Raw genomic sequence first — 12,471 nt, 5'->3', positions numbered from 1 at the left:
AGGTGAGAAAATTCCCTGCTCCCAAGCCTCACTAAAGTCAGCAAATGATTGATAGGTGTACCAAGCAAAACTTTCTGTGTTGTTTTCCCTCTTTTTTTCCATTCAGTAATACTATTGTCATTTACTTCTCCATATATTGGTACACCTCAAATTCACGGTACAAAGCACAAAACAAAGAACTTCTTCCCACTTAATCCCTACCCCCAGCTCCGATATTACAGGATCAGAATCAGGTTTAATATCACTGGCATATGCCGTGAAATTTGCTGTTTTTGGCAGCAGTACATAACAATAAAAACTGTTAAATTACGGTAAGAATATATCTATATATATATATATATATGTTGCAAAAAAGTGTGTCTTCTGGCTCCTGTACCTCCTCCTTGATGGTACAATGAGAAGAGGGCATGTCCTGGGTGGTGAGGGTTCTTGGTGATGGATGGCACTTTGTTTTTGAGGCATTGCCTCAATATAATCAGGTTGCAATTTTCAAAGTTGTTTTTGAAAAATATTTTCATAATATGCTTTTTAAGGATCAGTTCAAAAAGAGCTTTGGCATTCTCTATAAAGAAGGAACTCCAGACTTCCTGCTGCCTTTGTAGTTTCGTACCATACTATTTGTATCGAAGATTACAGGGCCTTTAATGAAGATGAAACTGCATGCAGATACGGTGTACGATTAAATGTTTCACCATATTATGCTCAAGGAATTGCCCTTAATCTTTTTCCATTTGTATCAAAGCTTCAGAGAGAGATCTGTCAGGTTACGGGTCAGGCTTTTTGCTCAACTGCTCTGCAATCCTGATAAGTAGGAGGGATCTGGATGGGATATAGTGATTGCAATGACAGCTGTAAAAACATTTAAATTAATCTGATTCAAAGTAATGTGATCTTTAGCAAGTGTGCAGCATTCTGAATCAGCAGGGTAATGAGACAGGCTTGTATATCGTCTGTGGTGAGCTGTTAAGCAACTCCAAGTTCCATTATGCACTGTTGAACTCAGTAATTCCAGTATATTTTTCAACAGAGCAGCAGACACTCATGATTTCTCAAGAAGACCAAAACCTTGAAGTGCAAAACAGCATGGCACCCTTGTCTTCATCCTAGATGTTCACTCGCTCTACCAGTGGGACACAATAGAATAGAATAGAACTTTATTGTCCACTCAAGGCAACGAGATTTCAGTGCTACTCCAGTCTGTGCAAAACAGATATGACTTAATTTTTTTTAATCCATATTTACATGCAACAGTGACTTCGATAGTCCATAATACTCAAAGGCCATTGGCAATCTGGGGTCCTCGGGAAGACGTTGCTTTCGGTCTTACTGTCTTGGCTAAGATGTTTCTGTATTTCCTACCAAATGGCAGGAGATTGAACAGACAGTGCCCGGGATAGAATAGGTCTTTAATGATGTTGCGAACACACCAAAGGCATCGAGAGATGTAGATAGTCCTCGGGTCCAGTAGTTGAGTCCTAGTGATGTGCTGACCCATCCTATTTACCCATTGGAGAGCTTTGTGATTTGTCTTGCTGCAGCTAGAGTACCTCCCTGTCGGTTTGTATGTCAGGACGCTCTCTATCACACATCGGTAAAGATAGATAGATAGATAGATACTTTATTCATCCCCATGGGGAAATTCAACTTTTTTCCAATGTCCCATACACTTGTTGTAGCAAAACTAATTACATACAATACTTAACTCAGTAAAAAATATGATATGCATCTAAATCACTATCTCAAAAAGCATTAATAATAGCTTTTAAAAAGTTCTTAAGTCCTGGCGGTTGAATTGTAAAGCCTAATGGCATTGGGGAGTATTGACCTCTTCATCCTGTCTGAGGAGCATTGCATCGATAGTAACCTGTCGCTGAAACTGCTTCTCTGTCTCTGGATGGTGCTATGTAGAGGATGTTCAGGGTTTTCCATAATTGACCGTAGCCTACTCAGCGCCCTTCGCTCAGCTACCGATGTTAAACTCTCCAGTACTTTGCCCACGACAGAGCCCGCCTTCCTTACCAGCTTATTAAGACGTGAGGCGTCCCTCTTCTTAATGCTTCCTCCCCAACACGCCACCACAAAGAAGAGGGCGCTCTCCACAACTGACCTATAGAACATCTTCAGCATCTCACTGCAGACATTGAATGACGCCAACCTTCTAAGGAAGTACAGTCGACTCTGTGCCTTCCTGCACAAGGCATCTGTGTTGGCAGTCCAGTCTAGCTTCTCGTCTAACTGTACTCCCAGATACTTGTAGGTCTTAACCTGCTCCACACATTCTCCATTAATGATCACTGGCTCCATATGAGGCCTAGATCTCCTAAAGTCCACCACCATCTCCTTGGTCTTGGTGATATTGAGACGCAGGTAGTTTGAGTTGCACCATATCACAAAGTCCTGTATCAGTTTCCTATACTCCTCCTCCTGTCCATTCCTGACACACCCCACTATGGCCGTGTCATCAGCGAACTTCTGCACATGGCAGGACTCCGAGTTATATTGGAAGTCTGATGTGTACAGGGTGAACAGGACCGGAGAGAGTACGGTTCCCTGCGGCGCTCCTGTGCTGCTGACCACCGTGTCAGACCTACAGTCTCCCAACCGCACATATTGAGGTCTATCTGTCAAGTAGTCCACTATCCAATCCACCATGTGAGAGTCTACTCCCATCTCTGTTAGTTTGTGCCTTAAGATCTTGGGCTGGATGGTGTTAAAGGCACTAGAGAAGTCAAGGAATGTAATCCTCACAGCACAACTGACCCCATCTAGGTGAGAGAGTGATTTGTGCAGCAAATACGTGATAGCATCCTCCACTCCACCTTCTCCTTATACGCAAACTGAAGAGGATCCTGGGCGTGCCTAGTTTGTGGCCTCAGATTCTGTATTATCAGCCACTCCATGGTCTTCATCACGTGCGACGTCAAGGCAACAGGTCTGAAGTCATTCAACTCCTTTGGTTGTGGTTTCTTCGGTACCGGGACAATACAGGATGTTTTCCACTGTCTGGGTACTCTTCTCTGCTCCAGGCTCATGTTGAAGATGCGCTGTAGTGGTTCTCCCAGCTCAGTCGCACAGGCCCTCAGTAATCGTGGGGAAACTCCATCCGGTCCAGCCGCCTTGCTGGTACAGATCTTCCTCAGTTGGCCTTCCACCTGTGCAGCCGTAATCCTGGGCATGGGCAAGGTCTCCTGTGAGTGGCTATTTTCCTGTGAGGGAAGTAAGCCTGGTGTGGATTTCTGCGGTGAGGATGAGATTGAGCTGTCGAACCTGTTGAAGAAGTTGTTCAGCTGGTTCGCTTTCTCCACATCTCCACTTATGTTCGCCCCCCGCTTTGCACCGCATCCGGTGATGATCTTCATCCCATCCCACACCTCCTTCATGCTTTTTTTCTGCAGCTTTTGTTCTAGCTTCCTCCTATACTGCTCCTTTGCCCCCCTTATCTGTACTCTGAGTTCCTTCTGAACTCTTTTAAGCTCCAACCGATCACCATCTTTAAAGGCCCTCTTCTTCTGGTTTAGGAGGCCTTTGATGTGACTAGTGATCCAGGGCTTATTATTGGGATAGCAGCGAACAGGCTAAAAGATGGCCAGCAATATTTGAGGCAGATTATCTCTCCATAAGCACCTTGGGTAGTATAGACACTGTTGTGCCTTCCCGACTGTTGAGGTAATATCTGTACCATCTGCTCCCAACCAACCTCCTCTACTGTGTCAGGTAGCAGGAGCATGTAAACTACTCCACCCCATTCCACTGAGAGTCACAAGAAGCCACAAAACTGTAGCAGATCAAGGAGGATCACCACCCCTTTCTCAAGGGCAATTCCAATAAATGCCAGCCTAATGATTAATTTCATGTTTTATAGATAAAAAAAAAGGTTTGATGCTAAAAAATAATCCTCAGTGATTAGGATAGATTGTTATACACTGTAATCAGATCTGTATCAATATTGTCCTTTGTATAACATCCTGTACTTTTTCATGTCACATTCTAGATGGAGATGACGAAAACGAAAAGGACGGCCGAAATTCCCCAGTTTCCGAGATCCAGCTCCGAGACTATCAGCAGGAAGTAGCGGCTCCAGCCTTGGAGGGTAAAAATATCATTATTTGCCTGCCCACAGGAAGTGGAAAGACCAGAGTGGCTGTCTACATTACTAGGCATCATCTGGACAAAATGAAGTTACAGGGGAAAACAGGGAAGGTTATTGTGCTCGTTAACAAGGTAATTCATTGTGCCTCTTGCTGGAATTTATTTACAACGCAGGAGAGACTTAAGAACACCTCCTTCAGCTAATCTCAGTAGTTATACTGAACCAATAATCTGAAACTGAGGACACAAGACATATCTAGTGGTATGAAAGTTGCTTGCCAGGAAAGAAGCCCATGTACACATCACAACATATCTACAAAAATCAAAAATATCAGTCATAGAGCCATAGAAAAGTACAACACAGAAGTAGCCCCTTTGGTCAATCTTCTCTGTACCAAACCATTTAAACTACCAACTTCTATTGACCGGTACTTGGGCCATAGCCCTCCATACTCCTCGCGTGCTTATATATTTATCCATGGAAATCAAGAAGTTTCCCCTTAGGGTACCCTGAAACTTTTCATCTTTCACCCTTAACTCATGACTTCTAGTTGTAGACACACCCAACCTCAGTGGAAAAAGCCTCCATGCATTTACCCTATTAATACCCCTCATAATTTTATTTACCTCTTATCAAATCTCTCCTCAATATTCTACGTTCCAAGGAATAAAGTCTTAACCTATTCAATCTTTCCTTATAACTCAGGTACTCCAGTTCCGGCAACATCCCTATAAATTTTCTCAGCATTCTTTCAAGCTTTTTTACATCTTTCCTTTAGACCAAAACTGCACACGGGACTCCAAAACAGGCATCACCAATATCTTATATAACTTCAACATAATATTCCATTTCCTATACTCACTACTTTGATTCATTTTGGCTAATATGCCAAAAGCATTCTTTACGACCCCATCTACCTGTGCCGCCACTTTCAATGAATTGTGAACAAATATTCCCAGATCTCCTTGCTTTAAAACATTCCTCAGTGCCCTACCATTCACTATGTAAGACCTACCCTGGCTGGTCCCATTGAAGTGCAACACTTTGCACTTGTCTGCATTAAATTCCATCTGCCATTTTTCAGCCCATTTTTCCAGCTGGTTGGAACCCACTGCAAGTTCTGATAGAGTTCCTCGCTGTCCACTACACCCCAAATCATGGTGTCATCCACAAATTTGCTGATCCAGTTAACCATGTTATCACAGATTGTCGGCATAGATGACAAACAACAACAGACCCATCACTGATCTCTGCTGGACACCACTAGTCACAGGCCTCCATTCAGAGAGACAACCATCTACTATCACTCTCTGGCTTCTCCCACAAAGCCAATGTCTAATTCAATTTACTACCTCATCTTGAATGCCAAGTGACCGAACCTTCTTGACCAGCCTCCCATGCGGGAACTTGTCAATTGCCTTACTAAATTCCATGTAGACAACATCCACTGCCTTGCCTTCATGAACTTTTCGGATATCTGCTCAAAAAACTCTATAAGTTTGATTAGACATATCATTCAATGCTGACAATCCCTAATCAGTCCATGTTTTTTAAAAATTTATTCACTTAGGGGATGTGGGCATGGCCAGCTGAGCCAGCATTTATTGCCCATCCCCAGTTGCCCTTGAGAAGGTGGTGATGAGCTGCCTTCTTGAACCGCTGCAGTCCCTGAGGTGTAGGTACACCCACAGTGCTGTCAGGGAAGGAATTCCATGATTTTGACCCAGCGACAATGAAGGAATGACGATATGTTTCCAAGTCAGAATGGTGAGTGACTTGGAGCGGGATTTCCCAGTGGTGGTGTTCGCAGGTACCTGCTGTTCTCGTCTATCCAAACACTGAAATACCTGGTCCCTTAGAATGCTTTCAATAACTTTCCCTTTGCTGAAGTCAGGCCCACCATCCTATAATTTCTTGGTTTATTTTTAGAGTCTTTCTTAAACAGCGGGAAAACATTTGCTGTCCTCCAGTCCTTCAACACCTCACCTGTCACTAGCAATGATTTAAATATCTCTGCTAGAGCCATTGCAATTTCCACACTTTTCCTCACTGGGTCTGAGGGAACACCTTGTCAGGTCCTGAGGATTTATCCACCCCAATTTGCCTCACTTCTATAGACTCTGTATGTCCTATCTATCACACCCTCAGCCTCTTGACTGATCTGGATTTCATCAAGTTCCAGTTCCAACTCCATAATGTGGAGTGCTGGAAGCTGCAGCTGGATGCACTTGCCGCAGGTGAAGTCATCAGGGACTCTGGAAATCTGCCTGACTTCCGACATCCCATAAGAGGAGCATTCAACTATCCTGCCTGGCATCCCTACTGTTCTAACTGTAAAGAAGGAAAACAGTTAATCAAATAGGGGGAAAAGGACTTACCCTGCAGCTTTTTCACCTTCTCTCTCACAAGCCTCTCCTCGTTGAAGCCTCGAAGAGCTAAAATCTTAAATAACCACTCTAACACTGTCTACTTCAGCAATAGCCATTCCGTTTGCCCCTGCCTTATTTTAATTTGTTCTTGCCAATCAATCCTGATCACGGGCCAGTGCTCGAAACACCAAACATCACAAATCGATGCCTATGTACTCAATTGGTGAAGCTGAGTGAGCCACTCCTTCTCACTCTTTTGATTGCTGATTGGCTACTGCCCAATACACTCAACTAATGCATATCAGTGCCTTGTGTACTCAGTGAGCGAAGCTGAGTGAGCCATGTCTTCTCACTCTTTTGATCGCTGATTGGCTGCTGCTCAGACACCAAACCACCGCGAGTCGATGCCTTATTTACTCAATCGGCGAACCTGAGTGAGTTGCGTCTTCTCACACTGCAGATTGGTGATAGGCAGCTGCTCAAAAAAAGATACACCCTCTTCCTGTGTGTGGAATTTGTGCGCCAGCCGCCAGATGTAGTCAGAGTCCCGGACTGCAAGACTGGCCCCTCTAGAGGTGGTTCATTTGGTGTTGCATAGTAATTTGGCTGCAATTTTAATCTTTTTTACACCAGGCTTAAACTTGTGACCAAATTAGTATGCAACACCAATTGAACAGCCTCTGGAGGGGCCAGTCTTGCAGTCTGGGACACTGATGCATACTTTCCTAGTGCAATCCAACCCTTCTGCTCATTTCAAAGTATTCTAGCATGTCATGTTTGTAGAATGCAAATTGCACTGGACAACAAGTTTTTCCAAAAGTGTTGCTTCCTCAGAATTTTTTTTTTGTTTATGATAGACTGCTTGAAGCTGAACCCAAATATAATTTCAGACTACTTGTATCACAGGAGTTTAGAGAAACAAGAAATTAACTTTATTGAATAATTGTATAGCAGTGTGGACAATACTGCTATAGTATAGCAATAGTTCAACTAAACTAAAAATGTTTGCATGATGATTTTCATTTGTACTCAGTATCTGAGGCTTCTCACTTACATGTCCAACAATAATCAGCTGGCATTGATGGATTCCAGTTGCCCTGATACTGTTTCTCCATGACTGCAATGTCTTGGTGAAACCTTTCACCATATTCGTCAATGCCAGCATCAAGATTTGCAGGGATGAAGTCTAAATGGGAATGCAGAAAATGAATCTTTAGTGACTGGTTGTGCTTCATGTTTTGTGTGCTTGAAGCATGTTGTCGACCAGCTGCATGTAGTTTGGTACTCTGTAGTTGCTAAGAACTTTTTCAACAATATCCTTGAATTCCTTCCATGCGATTTTCTTGGGTCCCACTAGGAGGTTTTTGAATTGTTTGTCTTTGATTTGTGGACCAACAGAAATGCCTTCCTCAATCTCAGCATCAATTATTCTGATTTGAATTATGAATTGAAATAGCAATATAAGCGATTTTTTTTAAAAATGTGCGCCATAGGGAAATTTTGTGATCTTCATGATCAGCAAAGCAAACACCATTAAGATACGCCATCTCCGATATGACATTAATACGGCAAAAACAGGATCTGAACAATCCTGTTAGCATTATGCAGTTACATATGGAGACTGATGCACCATCAATAACTCACGCTGAGACTTAGGAAGTGAGATATCGGCTTTTATTGACTGAAGAACAACACTACATCCTGGGAAAATGAGGGAGAGCAGCAGACCACAGTCACCTTTATACAGGGGTCTGTGGGAGGAGCCACAGGAGCAGTCAGCAGGGGTCTGTGGGAGGAGTCACAGGAGCAGTCAGCGGGGGGTCTGTGGGAGGAGCCACAGGAGCAGTCAGCAGGGGTCTGTGGGAGGAGCCACAGGAGCAGTCAGCAGGGGGTCTGTGGGAGGAGCCACAGGAGCAGTCAGCAGGGTCTGTGGGAGGAGTCAGCAGGGGGTCTGTGGGAGGAGCCACAGGAGCAGTCAGCAGGGGGTCTGTGGGAGGAGCCACAGGAGCAGTCAGCAGGGGTCTGTGGGAGGAGCCACAGGAGCAGTCAGCAGGGGTCTGTGGGAGGAGCCACAGGAGCAGTCAGCAGGGTCTGTGGGAGGAGCCACAGGAGCAGTCAGCAGGGGTCTGTGGGAGGAGCCACAGGAGCAGTCAGCAGGGGGTCTGTGGGAGGAGCCACAGGAGCAGTCAGCAGGGGTCTGTGGGAGGAGCCACAGGAGCAGTCAGCAGGGGGTCTGTGGGAGGAGCCACAGGAGCAGTCAGCAGGGGGTCTGTGGGAGGAGCCATAGGAGCTGTCAGCAGGGGGGGGTCTGTGGGAGGAGCCACAGGAGCAGTCAGCAGGGGTCTGTGGGAGGAGCCACAGGAGCAGTCAGCAGGGGTCTGTGGGAGGAGTCAGCAGGGGTCTGTGGGAGGAGCCACAGGAGCAGTCAGCAGGGGGTCTGTGGGAGGAGCCACAGGAGCAGTCAGCAGGGGTCTGTGGGAGGAGCCACAGGAGGAGTCAGCAGGGGTCTGTGGGAGGAGCCACAGGAGCAGTCAGCAGGGTCTGTGGGAGGAGCCACAGGAGCAGTCAGCAGGGGTCTGTGGGAGGAGCCACAGGAGCAGTCAGACAGGTATATCTAGTTCACCACAGAGACCTCACCTTTTAGCAGCAAAAAAGATTTGCTCTCACGATTGCCCTTGCTCTTTCCTGTTTAAAAAGCTGAGCAGTCCCTTGCAGATTTGTTAGCGATTAATTGAAAAGGAGACTGCAGAGCAATCATGCTGTTTCCCCAATTGCTTTCATGCTGGAGTTTCAAAGGTTTTCATGGAGAGGTTTGACTTAAGATGATTAAAGTTTTGTTCCTGAATTCGTTCCTGCAGGCCATGAAGCTCTTGGTGAATAATAAGGTCCTGTACTGCTGTGCTGTACTTGGTGTAAGGTGGAGAAGCAGGAAGAGTATTAAGTGTGAACCACTAAAGAATGGATTTCCCAAATATATCTCTGAGAGAGGCATGGATAAGGCTTAAAGGAAATGCACATTGAGGGAGTCACGGGAGTGTGATGCTCAGAGCATTGGAACTTGAAGTGCAGTCACGGTGTCCGCTGTAAGGCGTTTGTATATCTTCTCCGTGAAATGTGTGGGTTTTCCCCAGGTGCACGGATTTCCTCCCACAGTCCATTGATGTACTGGCTTGGTTAATTGGTCATTGTAAATTGTCCCGTGATTGGGTTAGGGTTAAATTGGAGATGCTGGATGGCATGGTTATTCCCTGCCTTATCACTAAATAGATAAATATTCATGAAAACTTGGCATGGAAATAAAATAAAATCAAAGTTCAAGTTCAAAGTAAATTTTATTATCAGAGTACGTAACAGCCCTGAGATTCATTTTTCTGCAGCTAATCTCAGCAAATCTATAGAATAGTAACTATAACAGGATCAATGAAAGATGAAAAATAAAAATTTTTTAAAAATGAAGTTCCTCTCACAACCGTGAAATTACTGCATGCCGTGTTAATGACCTATCGCTGTTCCATATATGAAGAAAATATTAAACAAATACGAATTTATTATCTAATTCACTCATCTGGATGAAATTACACATGATTGTTTCTCTTGCATTCACACATATCTCAGGTACCCCTGGTTGACCAGCATTTCCGTAAGGAGTTCAATCCATTCCTAAAAGATAAGTACAGCGTCAGCAAGATAAGCGGTGACACCCAGCTGAAGATCTCCTTCCCTCAAGTGGTGCGTGAAAATGACATTATTATCTGTACTGCTCAGATTCTGGAGAATCAGCTGGCCGAGCCCAGTAATGGTGATGCTAATGATCTCAAGATAACAGGTAGATTTTTGCCGTTATTACAATTCTTAATGTGCTAATTATTAAAGCTATTGCTTACATCTTTTTTCAGTAGTCATTACCTTCACAGTTAATAATCCTATTTCTAATTTGCAAAGCACAATTTAAACTAAAATATGTAATTGAAATGTATTATCTGAACATGTGCAGCCAAAGAGAGAGGATTATTTCTGGCAGGAATTTGTCACCAAAATGTCTTTTTTTATATCAATTCCAGTGTTTGCTGCAGCTAGCTTTATCTATCTAAAATCTATCTATCTTGTGGAATAGGCTCTCCCAGCTGTGCCACCCAGCAATCCCACAACTTAATCCTAGCCTAATCACAGGGCAATTGACAATGACCAATTAATCTGTGTGGGAGGAAACCAGAACACCCAGAAGAAATGTACGTGGTCATGGGGAGAATGTACAAACTCCTTATAGGTAGAGGTAGGAATTGAACCCAAATCACTGGTGTTGTAAAGCGTTGAGCTAACCACTATACTATTATGCTGCCCCAGGTTCCAGGATTAAATTTGGAGCAATTCTGAGGTGTTTATAGGATTCTTCTTAATATTTTAATATTCTGCCTGTCGGCAGGATCTTTTTAACTCCAGTTGCTTTTAATATTTTCTTTCCTTTCACCTTTTCTTAAGGTAATAATTTCTCCGCAGTTGTTCCATTACTGATACTACTCAAGATATTGGTCACATTCCTGGCCGTTTACTCCCATAACCTCGGGCCACAAGCTCAAATTGCAAAGCAGCTGGGAGTCTGAATTCAATCCAGTCTGCTTTGAATAAATGTTGCCTAGATATCAGAAAGTGGAACAGCAGATTTTTGAAAAAACTTTAACGCCAAATCTGGGACTGAATTGTTAATGGCACAGATCCTTTTCGGCAGTTTCTAGAGTAGGTTACATGGTCAGCATAACATTGTGGGCTGAAGGGCCTGTAACGTGCTGTAGATTCCTGGGATTCTATGATCTTTGCATTACCCCTCATGCACAGTATTCTGCATGTCTGACAGTGTAATACAGAGTGGAGCCCAGACAAGTGACATATCACAACATGATGCACAGCCAATGTTTTGTATGCCTCTTCTAGGTTTTTCTACTAAGTATTTATGACCTGTAAGATTTGCTGACCTTTATATCCTGTTTAACTTATAAATACCCAATGTTACTTAAGTGGGATTCTATACCAAAACCCATCTCCTCATCCCCACCAAGGAGCTGCCCCAGTTTTATGTCCCTCACCTCCAGTATGAATAACCCTTCTTTCCACACCTCCTCCTCTGCATGGTATGGAACTTAGCCCAACTAATTCCTGGCTTTTTTGCCTTGATTCCCTCCACCACCACTTCCACCATCCACAATTTTCAACCTCCCAGTGGTAGCCCCTCTATCAGCAATGCACCTGATTCCACCCTTAACAACTGTTTAATTGCATATGAGTTCAAGTTGAAGTTTAATTGTCATTCAACCATACGCGAATACCCATGGATACAGCCAAATGAAACAGTGGCCAAACACATTACCAGCAGTCACAAAGCCAGTCTCAGCCAATGCCGGAGCCTGTTAGTTGCAGACCACAGCTTCAATTCAGCGCAGAGATGTGTAAACCTCACGGAACAGCCAGCTGAACTCCAGCCTGACTCTCACCTCCAGCCCCGACACCCTGACATTTTCAACCTGGCCCGACGCTTAAATGAACCAAACCTCAGGTCATTCCTCGGTCTTGGGCCTGGGTCCTGCCACCTCGATTCAGCCTGTACCTGCCCTTTCCAATCTGGTAAAAGTCCAACTATGATCATATGAATGGCAGAGAAGGCAAGAGGAGACCAAGGGCACACTGTGCTTCTATAACAGGTTTCCCCCGCTATCCGGAGGTAGAGCGTTCCTATGAAACCGTTTGTAAGCCGAAATGTCATAAAGCGAAGAAGCAGTTACCATTAATTTATATGGGAAAATTTTTTGAGCATTCCCAGACCAAAAAATAACCTACCAAATCAAACCAAATAACACGTAAAATGTAAAGTAACACAAACATGTAGTAAAAGCAGGAATGATATGATAAATATACAGCCTATATAAAATAGAAATATTGTATGTACGGTGTAGTTTCAATGATCAAAATGGGGAAGACAGCGAGCCAAAATCGATGTGGAGAAAAAAAATTGGCACGTAC

General features: G+C 44.0%; 1 protein-coding gene across 1 annotated transcript in view; it reads left to right on the top strand.

Annotated features, from left to right (window-relative positions):
• The window catches only part of ifih1 (interferon induced with helicase C domain 1), a 117,831-nt gene that overhangs the window by 77,256 nt on the left and 28,104 nt on the right, over positions 1 to 12,471 (top strand). Inside the window, exons 5-6 of the mRNA XM_073047417.1 lie at positions 3,992 to 4,221; positions 10,075 to 10,285. Coding sequence (XP_072903518.1) covers positions 3,992 to 4,221; positions 10,075 to 10,285 — 441 coding nt within the window. The remainder of the gene's footprint in view (positions 1 to 3,991; positions 4,222 to 10,074; positions 10,286 to 12,471) is intronic.

The sequence above is a fragment of the Hemitrygon akajei genome, chromosome 5 (genome assembly GCF_048418815.1).
Source record: "Hemitrygon akajei chromosome 5, sHemAka1.3, whole genome shotgun sequence".
Classification (NCBI taxonomy): Eukaryota; Metazoa; Chordata; class Chondrichthyes; order Myliobatiformes; family Dasyatidae; genus Hemitrygon; species Hemitrygon akajei.
This window is presented reverse-complemented; position numbering and strand designations above follow the sequence as displayed.